Source organism: Neovison vison, chromosome 7 (genome assembly GCF_020171115.1).
Source record: "Neovison vison isolate M4711 chromosome 7, ASM_NN_V1, whole genome shotgun sequence".
Taxonomy (NCBI): domain Eukaryota; kingdom Metazoa; phylum Chordata; class Mammalia; order Carnivora; family Mustelidae; genus Neogale; species Neogale vison.
The window spans coordinates 129776721-129798083 of record NC_058097.1 but is presented as its reverse complement, the minus strand read 5'-3'; the positions used below and the strand labels follow the sequence as shown (position 1 = coordinate 129798083).

At 35.1% G+C, this 21363-nt stretch overlaps 1 protein-coding gene across 2 annotated transcripts; it reads right to left on the bottom strand.

The window, feature by feature from the left end:
• Positions 1–216: 216 nt before the first annotated feature.
• On the bottom strand, positions 217–20693 carry FAM76B (family with sequence similarity 76 member B). 2 transcript variants are annotated; one of them, XM_044258271.1, is made up of 10 exons: positions 20535–20693; positions 19646–19710; positions 18758–18812; positions 17513–17668; positions 15504–15703; positions 11983–12030; positions 11707–11787; positions 10913–11045; positions 7932–8033; positions 217–2608 (listed from the first exon to the last, which is right to left on the bottom strand). In XM_044258271.1, the coding sequence occupies exons 1-10, from the start codon at positions 20619–20621 to the stop codon at positions 2519–2521; spliced, it is 1017 nt and encodes a 338-aa protein (XP_044114206.1). In that variant the 5' UTR covers positions 20622–20693; the 3' UTR covers positions 217–2518. The 2 variants fall into 2 exon arrangements, with proteins under 2 accessions (XP_044114206.1, XP_044114205.1); XM_044258270.1 differs by having other exon boundaries at positions 10913–11048; positions 20535–20691.
• Positions 20694–21363: the final 670 nt, after the last annotated feature.

Sequence of the window (21363 nt, the reverse complement as noted above, 5' to 3'; positions counted from 1 at the left end):
AGATGTGTACAAGTACAGTATTTCAATAGTCTATACATGTGAACAGCTTACCAGGTTCACCAGAGAATGCATATTTAGACCAATACAATCTAAAAAGAACTGCAATATTCACAGGCTATTAATACATAAATAACTTGGGCCAAAATGACCCTCACTGGTAAATGCTAATTAATAGCTGAAAACGGGCTAAAAAGCACAATACGGCACACCATAGTATCTCCTTACAGGTCCACATTTAAATATCAGCTCATTATGTCAATACACTACAAATCCAGGACTGGGACTCAATTACTAGTTTATACAATTGCAAAAAAATTAAGTTATAAAATAAGGTCATGGAATAATGAGAGGGCATTTAATTAGGACTAAATACTGTGAAGCCCCTAAAAAGTTTTAGCCTTAGAATTTACAAAGCTTAATGACTGAGACTGAGTCTTCAATTTTTAATCTGTTTTCTAAAAAAGGGGAAGGGGCACCTTGGTTTTTAGTAGCAGCTCCAACATGTTATAAGAACTATTACATAGTTTACTTTAAAACTATAATGAGCACTGTGGATTGATTATTGGCTATGAAACCAGAATATAAAAGTATTAATTTTAAAGAAAGGTAATGACTACCTTATGAATTTAGCAAATCCTGCAAACATTAAAATCTGTGTTAAGAAGGCATTATCTATCACTGTTGAGAATACTAAATTTAGGAAGATTATTGCATGAAGAGCTCATAAAAATAAACTGGTTTAATTTTTCCAAGTCAAGTTTGATTGATTCAATCTTTTGCTATATTACTTCAAAATTACCCTAGATAATGTTTTCAAATTGGATAAAGAATTATTTGATATCAACATATAATGAAAAACTGCAGGAATCATCTCCTGAAACATTGGTTATGTTAAGAACAATTATTATAACCATCCTGTGTTCTGAGAAAAGATGATCTTTGACCTGACATTTATAATCAGTTTAAAAACAACTTAAAAACTAATAAATTTATTAAATTTACTTAAATTTAATCCTTGCCCATAAATTCCCAAGAAAAGGAACTCTCTCCCACTCTATACAGTATATCTAGCATTGCCTGATGCTTCACAATTGAACTGAAAGTCTGAACTTGAATTTACTAAGGAGATCAATTGCATTAAAGGCTGAAAACCAATGGATCAGAAAATAATTAGTCAAAAACTTTACATAACCTATCCCAACCTACTTAACCTTTTATAGACAATTTTAAAGACTCTGATATAATTTTCTTATAAATAGTGCCTGTATCTTACAGTAGATTCCAATTTATTCAAAGATACTCATGGATTGATTTATTTAAATTTTTCCAGATTTGCTTTAAACTTACAAATCAAATATGGTGTACATAAATATTAACTTAGATAACCACATATTATAAGGAAAGCAGATATATGGACCACTGCAGAAAAATTATAAATTTTTAAAAACTTTTATAAAAGAAAAAATAAAGAACATGTGACTCACGAAATATGAACATGAAGCCGTATGACATAAAAAATAAAATTACTCTATCAGAAATGATTTAAAATTAAATCTTTGGGGAAGTATTTTACATAATTCAATGAATTCAGTGACCAACAGCTTCTCATATCACACAGAAACAAACAACAAAATCATCTAGAGTCTATATGCATTATCGGTTCTTAATGGAATCTCAAACATTTTACTAACAACTTTGATTTCCTTTTGAAATAGGCTTCTGTACATATGCATTTATATACAAACATTTATTAAACATGATTTTAAAACAAACTGTATGTACAAAAGATTGGCATTCCTATAAATAAAAACATTAGGTGGCAAAAAGGCACTTGTAAGTAAAAATCTACAGTAGTTTGTACAAAACAGAACACATTTTACCTTGGATACTGTACAGTAAACATTAATTCCTATACCAATAATGAAAATACTAGTTAACTAACTAATGTTAATGATGTAACTTTTAAAAACATATTTACATATACTCTGAAGTTCATTTAATAAAAGCACCATGATTTTCTCCTAAATTCATGTTGATGCAAAGTAAAAACACAATTACTAAAAAAAAACCAGTGTTTACCATTTTCCTTGTTTAAAAGCTTTTGTATTTCTAAATTGAAAACTGTTTATCCGAAATCAGCATAGTGTAAAAACAAAACCAAAACAAACCGAAAGCCCTGCTGCTCTGACTTCTGAACACCATCATCCACTCTATTATTGCATGTTGCATTTTATAAAGGGCACGACTCATGCACTCCTTTACAAGTGTTTAATACTATTGCTGGCAAAAAAGTTCCTGGATATCAAATCATTAAAAATTAACTTCAAGCCAGTTGAAGTTTTATTTGAATGTTTTACAACTTAAAAAATGCTGTATATCAGTTATAAAAGTGAATAGGAAACACGCCAATTCATCTGGTGTGCAAAAATATTTCTCCACTACACAGAATTTAAGGGCTTCACAGAATTTTTCTCAAATTTACATTTTCAGCAGAAACACTACATGAATAACTATTTTCTCAAGGAGATGTTAGTATGCTTCCACTTTTGTCAAACTTTTTACCCTTTGACAATGCTGCGACCTGTTTGAGTAGTTCTCTGTTTTTGGCCTGTGGGAGACAAAAACATTTAAAATGAAAAATGCTTGAAATATCAGGTCATGTTGAAGAATACTACTTACTTAAAGCCGTTCTTTCCACTTACACAACAAGATTTCATTGAAACCCTAAGACCAGATGAAAGAGTTGGTATATTAAGGTTCATCTCTTTAATGCTGCATATGGAGAAGGAAAATTCTAGATTGGTTTATCAGCCCCCCTTGTAGATGTTGATATTAAATGTAACTGTTGTCCAAAGATACAATCAATGAAAAAAAAAAGCAACTTAAAGACAATCCATTTAAGAGTGGGTCAAATTTTAAATAAGGAAAAAAAATATCTGGCTCTTTAACTTAAAAACATAAAACGAAAATAAGTTTTCTAACTAATGACCCAAATAATGATTTGGGAGGAATACTGCCCAACAAAATGTACAGTCTTCTATTTGATATTTACCTACTTATAGAATAAGCCAAAGAGGCCTGTTTTGTAAAAATACTCACACTTTATCACTTTGCCAAAGGGACCCTGTCAATTTAATGCTATTCAACTAATTTTTTTTGAAGCACCCATCAGAAATGTTCTTCCTCTCTGATCTCATTTTTGTTTAATTGCCACAGCAGTCATTAGGTACTGCCTTTGATGTAATTTGAACATCTACACATCATCGTTTTCAGATCTGTGAAAGGATGAAATTACTTTTCAAAGATTCCAAGTTTCACTTTGCCATTGATCTGAACTGAATGTCCCCTTCATTAAAATGTTCCACCTGCCAAAGACACTGTCTTTGAGCCAAAGCACTAGGACAATCACCAGTGTTTAGTGAAAAGGAATGTGTAAAGAGCAACCTTCAAGTGAGTACTTTCTTATTTTAACTGCCTTTGTCTCCCTATGTGATCTCTTAACTGTGGAAACCCAGGTAATAAGAACCCTCCATATATACAAAAACATTAAAGACCAAACACTTCTGTTGGAGTTTTTGAGTCAAAATGGGGAAAGTATTGAGAATAGATTAGAATCTGAGTGCTGCTAAAAGGAACAAAATTTTTCCTCTTGTTTATGTAGGGAAACCATTTATTTTCCTTCACAAGTTTCAACATTTTTTATTATCTAGATAATACTTTTTTTTTTTAACCTCAGTGTTTCATCTTCTATTCTAATTTTGGCCTTTGTATGGCAAGGTAACACCCTGCCTTCTCTGTATAACATCTTAAACAGTCTCATGAAACATAAACCTTTTTTCAAAGCTTTGTACTTCTACTCCCCTGCCTTTCTTCAACCAAACTCTCCCAATATCTATACCTCCTAAATGCAAATATTCTTAGAACAATTTCATATTTGCAAACCTAACCATGTTTATGTTTGTCTGCCTGATTAACAGCATTTGTTTATTCAATAGTCATTAAATAAGGGGGTAATTAAAAGTTTCAATTTCAGGGGTGCTTGGATGGCTCAGTTGCTTAAAGTATCCGACTCTTAATTTCAGCTCAGGTCATGATCTTGGGGTCGTTAGATACAGCCCCACGTTGGACTCCGTGCTAGGCATGGAGCCTGCTTGTGGTTCTCGTCACCCTCTTCCTCTGTCCCTCTGTTCCCAACCCTCTTTAAAAAAAAAAAAAAAAAAAAAAAGTTTTAATTTCAAATTTGACTTCAATTTTAAATCTAGAAAATCACAAAGAATTTAACAGGATTTTGTTTTCCTTTAAAAATTAAAAAGTCCGAGGGTGCCTCGGTGGCTCAGTGGGTTAAGCCTCTGCCTTCAGCTCAGGTCATGATCTCAGGGTTCTGGGATCGAGTCCCGTATCAGGCTCTCTGCTCAGCAGGGAGCCTGCTTCCCCCTCTCTCTCTGCCTGTTTCTCTGCCTACTTGTGATCTCTCTCTCTCTGTCAAATAAATAAATAAAATCATTAAAAAAAAATTAAAAAGTCCAAAAACTCAGAAGACAAATAACGTGAATGCCTGGCAATTAGCAGTAAGTCAAGTGAGTACACTTATGATCAACTGGTTTATTACTCAGCTGACCAATCCTCGTCAGTGTAATAGTTTTAAATTGTTTTCTTTTTATTGTTAGCTCCTTTAGCTCCATGTTATTTAATTTATAACTACCATAGACTCTCTTTGCCAAAAACAAATCTTAACAGAAATTTTAAAATATAGATTAATGAAGGGCATAAAAAAATGGTATCTTTGCAAATGTGCCTCAAAGAGATTGCCATCAGCTCTGTAAATTATATTTATCCAAAACCTTTTATATTGACAGCATTCAAATTATCTTTTCTCGGTTTTCAATAAGAAGCAACCATAAAAATCAAAGTTTATAATTTTCATATTCTAAGTATGAAACACAAGAACTCAAACTTGAGGTTATTTTGAGAACAGTTTCCCCTTTTTTTAGCAGCTAATTTTCAATTTGCATTTATATATTCTCTCCTAACTGCACCACTAATAAATTTATTTGCTGATAAATTATGTAAGAAAAAACCCCTTAAGAAAAATAAATGTATCAGTTGTTAAATGGAGATAAGTCCAAATGTGTGTTAGGTACAAGAAACAAGAGCATTGAATGACACATTGGACCAGATGGACCTCATAGATATATACAGAACATTCCACCCTAAAACAACAGAATACTCATTCTTCTCAAGTGCACACGGAACCTTCTCCAGAAAAATGTATTTTACAATGCAATACTTAAATATGTATGCACTTAAAATTTTTATCCTAATATTACTTCTTTATTACACGCCCTACAACAATCAAATAATTTAAAACTCTTAACAAGTTAAGCTAAAAATGTTTAGAAACAGTGACCTAAAGGAAAGACTACCTGGAGTAACACAGATCCTGCTGTACAACCTGGAGTCTATGTTCTCATACATAAGACAGAAACCTCACCACCACCTCAAAAGGAGTTGAAAGAACTAATCAAATAAATAAAACACTTAGCCTAACACAGAGGCTGATTCATAGCAGGCACTCAAATCTTAATCCCCTCTCCCCCTTCATTAACTTCACTCCTTAAACATAAAGTAGATTTTTTATTTGGTATTCTTGTTAGACAACTTAGGTTGTTTGTTTACTTTGGTATTTTGCACAATTTTTTTCTTGTGATGCTCACTGCTTATTTCTCAGGTTTTAACAGTTTAAAATGTTTTGAGAACTATTAGAACATAGTAAATTTTCTGCTACAGGGTTATTTGTTATAACAAAAAGGTAAGAAAAATAGTTAACTCTGTTTACTCAACTACATGGAAAACCCTACTAGTACACGGTTGAAGGGACTACAGTTAAAAGAGGATACACAACTGTAACAGAATGTCTCTAGCAATTAACACAAAAGATATAGGAAAGTGGTCTGATAACAAGGAACAGAAACCTGAGTGACCTGAGGTGGTGGGAACACAAGAGAAAGTACAGTTTAATGAGTCACAAGATGTAGGTTTCTATGTCAGTTCTGAATAATTATGTGACCACCAATTTCATCTGTAAAATGGGAACTCAAAGTTATCATAAAGAATAAGAGAGCCTACATAAAATCATGTTAGAAATGTCATACTTCTATCTAAACATTGCTACTCTATTACATGGAAGTTCAGCTACTGACCAAGAAGAGTTATTAGGCTTAAGATACCAATCAGGATAAGATGTCAAAGAGGAGGTCCCCAACAAAATAAAACAAACTGCTCTTCTGGACAATGAGTCGTACTAAGTTTTATCATAAACTTAAGTATTGCTCACAGTTTTTCTGTTACCTCGATTCTGGATTTACTCCAGAGTTTTGGTTACACCACTCTAAATCAGAGATCATCAGGCAGAAGATTCTGTTGCCAGGTAATCATTCAGCAATAATAACTGAATGAGAAAAATAAGAATATCATAAAGCAAATATATACTGGTATATGATAATGTCCAAGAACGACAATTATATGGGCAATTTCTCAGGACAGAAGGCAGATGGACTCTTCCATAAATCAATACTCATTCAAATTACTTGAGTGCCTACTATGTGCCAGGTTCTACACAAAGTTTCTCTTTAAAACTCTTTGTAAGATCAATGTTAAGACTAGGGCTGTAACTGAAATTCAGGTTCCTCAATCCATTTTACAACTTCATGCAATTTAAGCTGCCTTCAAAGATGTATGAGTAATACAACCCAAAAGACAGGAATAGCACATATACCCTGGTTTTACAATGAAAAAAACAAACAAAAACTCAGGGCAGTATTACTCCCTTCCTTCCCAAGCTGCACTCCCCCATGAAGTCTAAACTCTATGTGCTGGTATGCACCCTCTATGCCTTTAAGATTTAAAATTAATGAAGTTTAAAAGCCCTGTTACCCAAAGATTAATTCCTCAGATGTGAGAATGTGTATCAACAGAACATGTAATTAATTTAGTGTGGCCTGATTTCTAAATTTATGAAAACAAGGTGGAAAAGGCTTAAATAAGGGAGTAATGTCTATCCCTGCTGGATGCTCTCCATCTCTGCATGCCGGACATCAGATACTGCCCTCTCTGGCACTATGGTGGCTCTTGGCTTCACCATTCAGTTGTTCTGTATATTGGAATCCTCCTGAGTATACCTTGCAGTACTCTTGGGAGGCTGGCCTGGGCCTTGATCACTAGAGGCTCCCTGCTGCAGCACACAGAATCCTATTTGGCACCTTGAAAATCACAGTACAAAGGTTAAAGTGCACTCCTTTGCCTCTCATCACTGCATGTAGCATAAATTTCCTCCACTTGAGGTCCCTGAGAATTGGCTTTGTACACCCACCTCCCTTCCCATAATCTGGAAAGATACAAGAATGACTGTACAATGTACTAAAGACCTTATTTTCATCTTAGTTTCATGAATCCAATCTTTAATTTTTTGTTTTTCATGCAATGATCAACCAAACATACTCCACTGGTATCCTCCTCTGAAAACCCCATAACAAGTTTAGGCAAAAGTTTTCAGAATTAATATACTCAATCCCCTTACCAAGTGATTTCAAGCAGTAACTCTTAATGGGAACAGGATTAAGAAATGGTAAAAAATTAAAATCGGAGTGGCCTGGTGGTTCAGCAGGTTAAGTGTCTCCCGCCAGCTCAGGTCATGATCTCAGGCTCCCCACTTAGCAGGGAGTCTGCTTCTCCCCATGCCCCTGGTTCCTGCTTTCCCTCTCTCAAATTAAAAAAAAAAAAAAAAAAACTTTAAAAAGTCCAAATTAAAGCTGAAAATGCACTAAATACACATAAAATAGAGATACCAATACCAGTTTAAAACAGTATTATTTACAATTAAGCAAGGTTAGCTTTTTCCTTGCATAACGGTACATGTAAACAATGTCATTTACCTGAAGTTGTTCCACAGTTTCTTTGTGAGCTTTTTCCATACTGTTCATCTTTGTTCTCAAATTTGACTCTTGGTACTGAAAGTCCGCCTTTAGTTCAGTTAGCTAAGAAACAGAAAAATAAGCATACAAATTTATATATGTGCATATGTAAAAAAAAATATGTACAAACATCATTTTAAACATCCTTCATTATAAATTCGCAATTCATTATAGAAGTGGAAGATGTTAGCAGCTTCCTGAGTTTTATAACTTATTTAGAAATGAAATTTTGTGAAATAAAACTCCATTATATTATAGTATATTTTAAAGTTAAGGTAATACTGAACTGTCAGTAAAACTTTTAAGAAGATGCCTTTTTTTGCTTCAATTTAAAAATGGCTCTGCTGGACACAGAGTTTGGCAACTGGTATGCCAACAGGAAAGTTTAATGGCTTATACCACAGAAAAATGCTTCAGTTACAACATACTTCAGATTATATATAAACAAAGTAAATGTCAAAGGTGATTTCAGGTTAAAATAATCTTTTAATGACAAAAGAGGAAAATATCACAATGGGAAAGTACAAAGAGGAGTGGTTTTATCAACCATGAGCTATAATGCTTTTATGTTAAAATTTACATTCAGAATTATGTATCCACTATCACCTAAGACTTGAGGTAAAATGGAGAGCAAAGCACAGAAATAAAACTAACATGGAATGAGAAAGAAAAGGGAGTTAATTTAAAATTTTTGCTAACTTAGACAAATGTAAGGGAAAAAAAAAACAGTGGTTTGAGGAAGCTACATTTTCTTCTTAAATATCAATGAAATACATAAAAATGCAAAATCCTTATGACCTTGAACTAAAAAATAAATTGATACTATATAATTTCATTATCAGAACCATGGAGAAGAAAGCTTCTGGTTATTTTTAAATGGTTTTCATTACATATAAACTTTAAAGGTTTGTGCGTTTTTTGTTTTAAGATTTTATTTTTTCATTTGAGAGAGATACAGAGATAGAGAAAGAGCACAAGCAGGGGGAGAGGCAGAGGGAGAGGGAGAAGCACACTCCCCACTGAGCTAGGAGCCTGACATGGGGCTCGATCCCAGGACCTGGAGATCATGACCTGCGCTGGAGGCAGACGCTTAACCATCTGAGCCACCCAGGCGCCCCTCCATGTTCTTTTTGTATAGATATATAACAGCAAAAAGACAAAGAAAGTCATGGTGTATTATATTCTTATTGCCCAAATAAAAGCCCTTTCTTTTGCCAAATTCAAAGAATAACTGAATTATCTGTTTATTACATTACAAAGGAATTCCTATTCTGAAATGTCAATTCACATTAGATAAACTAAGATAATTATTCTTGTCACTCCACTGTGTGTTGCCTTCAGATTATGAATTTCTGAAAGATAAGGATCATGTCCAATTTATTTACTCATTTTTGTATCCTCATGATCACTAGAGGATACATGGCTAGCTCTAGAAGTCACTGAATAAAGTGAGATAAATTTAAGAAAATATCTTGGTTGCCTTATATTTACATTATAAGAAAAAATAGCAAATATGTAGCCATTTTAGGCTCAGAATTATTATTTTTCTTACAACCCTGCTTATTTCTATCCCCATTACTTTTTTTTTTAAAGGAACACTAACAAAAGTAGAAAACTTTAAACAAACTGCACTAAAACAGACGAGTCATGCTATGAAAAACAAAAACAAAAACAAAAACCTAATGAAGTCAAAATTCCACAATGTATTACTACTTGGTTTTGGAATTATTACTTTATAGCAAATTTACTATGTTATTCAATTTTACCTAGATTTCCTAGGCTAATATAGGTAAATCTTTGTGCAATACATGTGTCTCGAAAATTTTGTGCATAAAACAAATTTCCATAAAAGTTCATTATTCAAAAAATTCTGCTAATCAAAAAGAACCATAAAAAGTAAGATACTCCTAACTATTCTATTTTTATGTCAATCCTAAATTTCATATATTGAATTTGCTTAAACTAAGATACAAATGTATTAAAATAAATTTAAATCTACTAACCATCAAGGCACGGGAAAATTTAACACAAAAGTTGTTAAATGCCAAGCTCAGATTCAAGCACCACTATGGATACTCAGACATAGAGATAATTCATTATAATAAAGTCTTATTCATGGTTTTGAAAGGAATATTTTTAATGTTCTCCTATTGCAGAAGGCATTTAAAATAAGTCAAACTAGAATAGTTTATAGTGTAAGACTATAAACAAGTACAAAAGTTGGCTCTACCCTCAAAGATGACCCAACATCAGAAATAGCAGCTATGAGCACTATATACATGGCAGGAGCTATAGTAAATACTTTATATTTCATGTAATCCTAACAACCACCTCCTGAGATGGTATTAATACTTCCATTTTTTAAAAAAACTAAGGACCAAATATGTGAACGCATTCTGCTCCAGTTCACACAGAAAGTGTTAGAACTTTTCACAAAATTGACAACATATTTGACACTCTTAATCTAACTGACAAAGTCCTCAGAAGTATACTTGGTTCCCACAAAATGATCTTAGACACCTACTGCTAATCACAGACTACCACATAGGAAATTCCCATAGCACTACTTTTCACCAGTTATTTGATCTGGATTGAAATACACGATTGGCATGTCAAAGACTAAACTCAACTACTTTCTCAAATCACAAGAATTTATACAGTGGATATTCCATTTGTACGTCATTTTCAAATTAAGACATTAGGCTTATTTTTAAGCTACAGGTTTGCTGAAAACTAATGTTCAAAAATTATTATAATTCTAATTAGCTCTCAGTTAATTCTTAAAACTAAAATTCTGAAAGACCATTTTTCACATATAATGTGTCTTGTCTTATATGAATTACCCACAAGATTACCAAATTACTGAAGTCTAATAAAACTTGCATTTTCAAGCATAACTTAAGATGTAAATCTTAGCAGGCTTCAGTGAACCATGTTCTTACCTTTTTATCTTTTTCTAAAATGGTCTGGTCTCTCTGCTGTAAGAGACGTTTAAGTGACATCACTTCTTCTTTCAGTTGACTTATAAGGACAAAATTGTCAGTTCCCCCACTATCTGCTGACTGATTTATAGAGCTACTAAAAAGAAAAAAGTAAAACACAGTTAAATGAAGTAGAAGGAAAATTAGCAGGTGTTCAAATTGCATAAATTAGACAATTCCACAAACATCCTTAAGGCTAATGCAAAAAAATATGTACCTGACAGAAATGGATGCAACTGGCAAATTACCTTACTAATGGCACACATTACATACACCTGCAGAAATATAATTCAGTATTAGCTTTTAGGGGGTCAATACTTCTAGTGTAAAGCAATAGGCAGCCAATTTGTACAGTAACATCAGCAAACTTTTGGCTAATGAACTAAAAACAAACTCACGCTCATAATACTTTCAATACATTTTCCAAGCAGGTCAATTTAAAACATAACAATTAGATTTTTAGATTTGTGTTTCACTGAAGAAAAATTAAGATCAAGAGAATGTTCTATTCAGATTTGTTCTCCTTTTTTCAAAACCCAATGTATTCCCCAAATAGAACAACAGTTCAGTGCCACTTGCTCATTGCCAAAATTAAGTTAAAACTGTTAACTAATTATGGTTACTCTTCTAGGTGACTCAAAAAAGTCAATGCAGAAGATAAATGTTTCTATTCTTTTACCTAGTCATAACTGGCAATCAACTGTAACTGTTCAACTAACTTGAATTTTCGTAGCGCTAAAGGAATTCATTTTTACCTATCTCCATTAGATGGCTTAGATTCCAATTTGGGCTTTTTCTTTGGAGTTTCATTCTGAATTGCTGCAGAGGATTTATGGCTGAAACCAAACATTAATAAGAATAATTAGAGTAAAAAGGGCAGAGGCACCAAGTGAGAAGTTATTCTTCTTCCCCTAAAATATTACTGAATATCACTGATTATTTAAAAGCCTAAGTAACAAAGTTAAAGGGATGGCACATTAAAAGAATATATATGTATCAAAACACTTCAGAAAATATGTTAACATATTTACCTCTGTTTCCACAGTCCCTGCTCTTGTTCTGGACTCAGATTGCTGATTCTGAAAAATATACAAATGACATCTAACAACTACATTTATTTAATACATATGTTTAACAACATTCTTTCCAATGGATTCAAATTGCTTATGTTTAGAATCTTCCGTTCAGAGAATGAATATTCAATTAAGTTTCTGAACTAAGCTAACATATTCTAAATAAATCATATTGTATGGAGATAAGTTCCAATCAGATAAGTGCTAGGCAATTGCTACTAAGTTCTTTAACAAAGGTATAGTGATAGAGATTAAATTCTCTCTTTTATCAGATCATTTTCCAAAAGCCAATTTAATATCATACTACAAGTTGGGGTATATAAGCACAAAACCAACAAGGCTCTACTAATTATGAAGTATGACAATCTTCATACTTAGGCTGCCCTTACTACTTCAGACAGAAAATGTTTGATCTTTAAAGGCCTTCCTAATAATCCTCCTTCGGAGTAATTCCAGTTGCTCAGAATAGTGTGTCAAGTTGAACCAGGAAATAATCTTGTTTCTTTCCTGGTTTTCCTAAGAACCCTCTCCAAACTCTCTTAATGTTTCTTGAGTCAGAACTATAGAACAGACTTGCTGAACATACTGGGAATTTTATAGTAAGAACTGATTTTACTTTTACTTATAATTAATGCTATATTACTAATTCTTTTCCATTATGCCATAACACTAATAATGACTTTATAATTTACTATGAACCCTACAAGTTTTCCTGCAGTTATGTATCAGCCAATCCTGCATTAACCCCTAATTTATTGATTCAACATGTACAGAGCATCTTCTACATACCAGACGCCACATATTTATACAATAAAAGATGTTAAAAGACCTAGGCTGTGTGACCTTTTGGCCAGTTACTTAAAATTCCTGAGGTGTTTAGTTCCCTCAACTGTGAAATGGGTATAATTTATACCTTATAGGAATATCAAACTTAAATTGAGTTTATATACATAAAAACACATCATACATTACTGGCGGCATACACAATAAATAAAAATACATATAGTTGTGAGAATAAAATTTACTATTGTAGCTTTAGAAATTTTCAAGCAAAAAAACAAAACAATCAGATCATGTTCTTAAAAATCAGCTGTAAATAAATTAGTTGGGGGAAAATGCTGTAATTCTATAAACCTGACTTATTCTCTATTTGTAGCAATAAACTGCAACAGGACTGCGGAATTCAGCTCTTTCTTTTACAAATTTCATCATAACCATTAGCAAGCCATATAATCACATATGAATTAACAGCACTATTTGGAATCTCAAAGTGAGAACAATCACATTTTAATGGCTTAACAAAAACACTTGGAATTCACATCTTCCCTTTCTGAGGTGGCCGTTCCTGGATCCAGATTGACTTGCTTTTGCTCTCCTCCACCCCACCCACCACTATATATATATCACAGTATGTACACTCCTCCTAACTATTCTAACCTACTAAAATTAAAATAGAACCTCATAAACAGGTTGCCTACTAACTAAATGGTCTACATCCATCAAATACAAAACAGTATTTCTATTTCTTAAGCAATAAAAAGGAAAAAAATTAAGGGTCAATACCATCCTTATTCCTTTATTTGACACCTGTTATTCTTTCTAAAGATGAAGTTACTGTCACAGAATTTGATCTTTATAAACATACTCCGTGTCCTATCACACACTAACAAAAATTTGTAAAGGACAGTTTAGTGGAGTTTCAGGAGTAGGTCTGTGATAATTACTTTGTCAGTTTTTCTTAAAAAGGCAAAAACAAGAAAGATTTATGTTCTTCTGTTCCTTGGGATATTGACAGAAGCACTACAAGATTTCTTCACAAGAGCTAGATTAGAAGACACTATGCACTCCACAACTACGGCATGCAGAAAAGTACTACAGGATAGGGCAAGTGGAAGAATTGCTAAGTAAACATCAGTACCTCAATAAAACTTCGTAACATGTGCTTGCCTATAGTTTAGAATCAAATCTTATTAGCACTATGTTATATTCTAAAAACCTGTTCTTAAATACTAGGCATCAATTTTCTATAAATGAAATTATGTTTTATCTACCCAAGATATTAAAGACTCAGAGAAATTTGGGAAAAAAAACAAGTTCTTCTGAAAACTGGTTATCATGTCCCTGTTTTGTCCATTTTGCGTTTAATATATTCTTGATTTTTCCATGAAGACTAAAACCACAATTCAAAAACTTTATTATCACATACATATTACCACTAAGTAACTTTTCCCTCCCAAGGCACTTTAAAAATCAAGTAATTGTTTATATTTGAATAGAATTCCTGCCTATGTATTTTAAAATAAGTTGCAAAATACTGCTAGTTTAAAAGATTATTTTTCACACTTTTGGAAACTTCAAAATTTAGAATGCTTCTATCATGATCTACAAAAACACTGAATTTATATACCCTATTCACTGGTAAATATAACCGCATATGACTATAATTTGTATTTGTAACTGTAAATATATCTTTTACAAGTAAAATCCTACCTATTATTTAAACAAAAGAAGAATATTGAGGTCTTTAATGAAGTATTAACTCTGGTGTACTTGTATTTTTACTTCATATGATCATAATTTTATGTAATTCCGTAAAGGTCCTATCTTTATTTTGTGGTAAACAGCTAAACAAACTCCAGGTGTATAATTTTATACAGGCTTACCTCAATGACACTTTGGGTTGGGTTATAGAGCAATAAAAATAATACTGCAATAAAGCAAGTCAAATACATTTCTGGTTTCCCAGTGCACCTAACTTATATTTATATTATACTATAGTCTATTAAACTGTGCTAAAGCATTATACCTAAAACAACTAGATACCTTAACAAAGTAATTAAAAAATTATTGCTAAAAAAATGTTCATATCATCTGAGCTTTCAGCAAGTCATGAATCACTGATCACAGATCACTATAACAAATTTAATAAAGAAAAAGTTTGAAATATTGTTGAGAATTACCAAAATGTGATACAGAAATGTGAAGTGAGTAAATGCTGTTGGAAAATGGTGCCTGCAGGGGCGGCTGGGTGACTCAATCAGTTAAGTGGCTGCCTTCAGCTTACATCATGACCTCAGGGTCCTGGGATTGAGTCCTGCATCAGGCTCTCTGCTCAGCAGGTAGCCCGCTTCCTCCACTCTCTCCACTCTGCCTACTTGTGATCTCTGTCTCTCTCTCTGTCAAATAAATATATAAATAATTTTATAAAATGGTGCCCACAGACCTGCTCAACGCGGGGTTATCACAACCCTTCAATTTGTTAAAAAATGAGTATCTGTGAAGCACAATAAAGGAAAAAATGTGATAAGGTGCATCTGTATACTGAATAATGTAGGGAAAAGGCCCCTAACACTCAAGAGGCTTACCACGTGCAACAGAAACCAGACTTGTACAAAAGTAGTATTTGCAAAAAGTTAAACACCAATACGTGGCATTAAATGCCAAGAGGATTTTAGAAAACCTGATTTGGAAGTACTTACTTGTGATGGCTACTGCTGTGACGATGGTGATGGTGATGATGGTGGTGATGATGTTTTGAATGATGCTGGTCTTTCTCGGTAAGAGATGAAGAAGAGGAGTTTGAATGTGAAGATCCCAGGCTCTTCCTTTGTTCTTTTGTCTTCTGCAAAACTCTCTTGTATGATAAAGTACAGAGCCAGCATAATAACTTTCCGTCAACCTTTTTAAAGAAAACATTTGTATTAGATTCAATGTACCTATAAACTGAGTTTAAGTAAAAAATAAACTATTCAACTTCTGGCGCAGACGCAGACTCCTGTGCGCGCGCTCTCACACAAACACATACACACACACACACACACACAGAGATCATTACAAAATGGAAATAAAATAAAAGACTTTCATGAAACTTGGGAAAATGCTCATCTGGTAGGTCATAAAATTGGTGAGGATGATCTATAGACTTTCATTAATTTTGAGGGTTTTTTTTAATTTTGAGAGAAAATTTTATTTTCTTATTACAGGGAATTAAGCATAAATTGACATATTTCAAAGAATCTTACCTAAGCACCGGCCTGAATTCTTAAGTCACTGTGTGATTACTAAAATGACAAAGTAATCCCCACTACAGTGAAAACTGTTAGTTTATAGAAATAAGGAAAGCTTGAATAACATATACATTTGATTCTCATTATTCCCAGGTTTCCCATTTGCAAATTCACCACCTACTTGCTAAAATTTATCTGTAACCCTTAAATCAACTTGCAGCGCTTTCATGATCATTCACGAACACGTATGCGGCAGCAAAATATTTCTGTAGATGGACAGCAAACATTCCCTGCAGAGGTTTAACAAGGTGACACTCTGTGGTCTTCTTTCAGCTCTTACACCATAAACAAGTGTTCTTTTCACGATCTATTTAGTGCCATGTTTTCTACATTTGTGCTTTCTTATTGGTGATTCCAGTGCTTATAACGGTCCCCAAGTGTACTGCTAAAGTGATGTATCCTGTTCTTTAGCACAAGAAAGCTGTGATATACCTTATGTAGAAAATACTATCTCAGGTAAGTTCCGTCAGGCATATAGTGCTGTTTGCCATGACTTCAATGGAAGTGAACAACAATTTATATTACATAAGATGTCTCTGAAGTGAAACATGCACAAAACAAGATTAAGTATTGATCGAATGATTACCATGTTGTGACCAGAGCAAGAATCTAATCCTATAGTGCCCCTTTAGAAGCAATACTTCAATATTCACTAATTCAGTGTTCACAGCTACTTTATAGAACCTATCTACCACAAATAATGAAGATCAACCATACATGTGTCAAGAGGAAGGAAAAGAGCCTTCTTTCCAAAATTAAGACTAAGCCCGAAAAAATAAAACAAAGTTTCTTTCTTCTACTTGTTCACACAAGAACTGCTGGAGGGCCATGTCTTACAACTAGGGTACATATACTGCTGTTGAAGAACCTGGGGGAGCTTCTCAAAGAGACAGTCATCCTCCAACTCAACAGAACTGACAGACAACAGGAGGCCTATGTGAATGCCGACCAGCAGAGGAATGCCACAGGTACATACATACTTTTTAAGTCACTACAGGCAGAGCAAAACAAACAATGGTTGAAAACATGAGCCCCAAGTCAAAAGGCACAAGACTAACTTTGAATTATACGTGTTAATGTGCCATCAGGTATTTTTTCACACCAGTGACTTCAAGTAATGAGCAAAAGGGTAAGTAGCTGAAAGAATTTAAAAGCAGTTAGTAATTTTCCTGAACAAAATGTTAGACAACCAAATAGTATGGCATAGCTATCAGAGTATTTTTAAAAAATATAATAATCTCAATTGATCAACATAAATCTATGTATAATGCAAACATGGAGAAAATGCACTGTTCCTGCACTTCCATCTAACCATTTTCAGGGACTCAAAGCATACATCATGTAGCGGTAGTGTAGTCATTGAAATAACTCCCAACCTGTGTGTTTCATTTAATTTCCAGAAGATATCATAATATAAATACCTTTCTTCTTCCTTCCTCCTTTCGATCAAAAGCACATTGTTGTTTGCACTGTTCACAGGTCTGAGGTGGTCCGTATTTTTTTTCTGAATTTGTACAACGCTGACATTTTGTACCAATAAATGCAGCAATTATGTTACAGTACTGACAAGGCTTAGGCTGAAAAGCAGATACACATTTTAACACATTTTAACATTTAAAAATTAATTAAAAATTTGCTGCATAAAACATATACCTGTATACAGACATATATCTAGGACTAAATAAGGAAAGAGATAAAAAGCTTTCTGTTAAGTATGTTACCCTGTCGCATTTAATGACATTCTTCATGTTCCTATTCATTTACTAACATTTATTTCTAGAATCATGCAAATTTTTGTTAACTCTCTTAATAACATCATCAAAAATGTATTTATGATCGGATAATATGTTATATAAAAGCTATATGTGAAAAAGTTCTCAAAGAATGAAAATAAAGGTACACACTGATAGAAACGTTTCATGCATCCAGTATTTAGGAGCATGAACTAATTTAATAATCTAGTTACTCTCATTACTGTTTCATTTATTAAAAAAACATTGAACAGCTTTTTTTTTTATCACACACCGTTATTGATGATGAAATGAATATACATTACCCATGAGCTTTCACCTTAAGAATTGGCACAAGCATATTTAACCTAAACTGTAACAAACATACCTTGATTTTCTTTGATACTCAAAAAATAATTCAGGATTTTACAGAACCTTAAGGCCAGAACTTTGACCAATCATGACAGTACTATACCAATAATGACTGTCCTATACATGTGAAAAAAAAATTATACTAGCATAATGTCCTGACTTTTATGAGACTGACTTTTAAGAATAAGTGCCTGAACTGTGTGACTACATAAAAGCTGTTAGAGGTTCTTAAGGGGGGGGGGGGATGTGATTATGCCAATTTTATAGATAAGGAGGTGCTCCATAACCAGGAGTTTGTTATATTTGAGCCTCTGAAGAATAAAATCATACACTTCACACCGAAATTCAATATACACAAAACATGCACATAATAGTACTGTTTTTAAACGCTGTCATCCTCTGACTGGATTGTCATCCAATCAGACAGTCTACAGCAAATTTCTTTCCTGGAATATTTTAACATCTTGAATACTTAAGGACATAACTATATATATTTTTTACAAAGTCCATTTTGTGAAAAACACTGACTAGTAACAAAATAGCATGAAATAAAAACATTCTTACCGTGCCAAATTGCTTCACATTTTGAGCACACTTCTTACAAATTGTATTAGTTTTGCTGAAAAGGAAATTGAGTATAGATCAAATTTACATAGCTTTCTGAAGTAATTAGCACACTATCAAACTAAAGCAAATACAGTTTATATTTGACATTTGCTTTAGTAGTTCTTAAAACTTCCTCTAATACAGACCAAGGATCTTCTTAGGGATGCATATTATACACATTTTCTCCTCTTTCATTAACTTTAGATAAATGGTAAATGTTTTTACACATTTTTATTGTGTATCTTTTAGTAAAGGAAACAAAAACCAAAGGGAAAAAAATCCTAATGTTTCCTATCTAGTTCCAAAATCTTCACATTTGCCATTGTTTATGCACAGCCTTATATCTCAGTGCCTACCTAACCTTCCTCTTGGCCTTCCCTACCATTATGATGCCAGTAATCTACTTATGAAGAAATGATTTGTTCTTCTCCTTAGGCTACTCTCTTATAAGCTCTCTGATCCCTTAACAAGAAATCACCCTATTAAAAAGTATGTGCTGTTCTTCCACTGGTAACAAGTTACTAGATTTCACCTTGGAACATACATGGTAACAATACAGACCTTTCTTCAGGTCCATGTCAGCACTAATGTTTTGTCATTTTTACAGCTTAACAGTAACTTTATGTCTGCGTTTTTAGTCCACAAGACTAAACCGGTCTAATTGTAAAACAGCCACTAATTTTGTGTCAATATAGTCTCTCCCAGCACATATAAAAGGTTTACAACTTAAAATTTAAGAGAATAAACCATTTAAGAATATTTCACCACAAATACGGGATGACCACCCCCGGTATTCCTTACAGACAACGGTGTCTTTAACAATCAAAAACTGTTTAGTATACAAACCTCTCTTGTTGAAATTCTGATCTGCAGTAAGTACATTTTACAATAGGATGCGCAATCCGACATTCCTGTAATAAGACAATATATTAGTACCTATCTCAAAGTCCCCAATTTCACTTTTCTGGTAGAAAACTAATACACAACCTAGTCAAATTCCTAAAACATCAATAATACCTGTCCCCCAACGTACACAATTGAGTAATTTATCATATAAGTGGCCAATTACAGCATATTTCCTTAGGGAAGGCATAGGTGTCTTTGTCTTTACTTGATGTGGGGGGGTATGCTACAAATTAAGAAAGCTGTCAGGGCCGATTTCAAGGGTTGGTTAAATGCGAAACTACTTAAAATTTTGCACCGTTGTTCACAGACAGCATCCTGGCTTTAATGGGATGGGAGGAGCTCCAAATCATAGAGCATTCTGTCCCCAAACCAGTCGCTTCGCTTTCCTGGACAGGGAAGAAGGATGCCATCAGCTTTGCGGCTTCAGGTTCCTAGCAAGAAAGTGCAAAAACCGTCCCCTACCTCCGGGTGGAAGGAGAGGACAGTCCAGGCAGAAAACCGAGATGAAAATATCTCCACCCCAGGGTTTCTGCGGCATAGACAGGTGGCTGCCGCCTCTCTCAGCCCCACCCGAGACCCCTGAATGTTGGTGGGGCCCGGCCCCCTCCTGGGCCGCCTGGAAGAGGGCAGAATCTTGTCTTCTCTCAGGGGCCCCTCCCATCTGATGCCCACGTCCTCGATAAAGGGGTCCCGAGTGAGGAGGCAAGAAAGAGCTCCAAGCGCCCAAGGCGCAGACGAAGAGAGCCGGGCTGCAGCGCAGAGGACACCCAGATTCCCTCGGGCTCCGGCCGAGGAAACCCCGCCCGCCCGCCGCCCAGCGCCCACGGACCTTGCAGAGCTGCTGGCCCTGGGAGAGCTCCTCGAAGGGATAGCGCTGGGTACACTTGGTGCAGGCGTACAGGGCCGAGGCCGCCATCCTGCTCCTCAGTCTCCTCCTCCACCGCCGCCCGCTCCGAGGCGGGGCCCTACGGGGAACTCGGGCGCCGCCGCCGCCGCCGCCCGGGCCGCGGGCTCCTCCTCCTCCCCCTCCCCTGCCTCGCGCCCACCAGAGCCTCGCCGCTAAGGCCCAAGGCCCTGCGGACTGTACCGTCTCCCTCCGCCTCCACTTCCGCCCCCAGCCCTCTCAGTGACGCCGTCCCAGCCGCTCCCGCTTAGGCCCCTATAGCGGCGGAGGGAGACGAAGAGGATAGCTCGATGCGGTTTAGCTGCGCGGCAGTGGATCCGCTTCCTTCTCGGAGTCGCTTCCCCATCTCTGATTGGCTGGGATGGCTACTGCGTCACTCGGTCGCTCCTCCCAACCCCTAACCCCGACTACGCTGGAAGCTCCCACAAAGGGAGGAAGTTGCTGGCCAATGAAGGACCGACGCTCTCAGCGCGCGAAATCCGCTTCAAACTTGCCCCGCCCAAAGGCACCAGTAGCGCCTGTATGTAGCAGCCAGTCTCAGGTTTCAGTGAGAACGCCCCAATCCAATTGGGCAAGTTTTCGTGGAGGTTTACTCTCTGCCTCCACTTTTTTCCCCCTTGACTGCTATTGGAGCAAATCACTAAAGTCCCTCCTGATTCTATTTGTTATTGGTCAAAAGCTAAGTACTTCACCTAGAGAGGCGTCTCCGACTCGAGCTGACGCTCTCTCCGGCGTCTACTCCAGGGGAACGGAT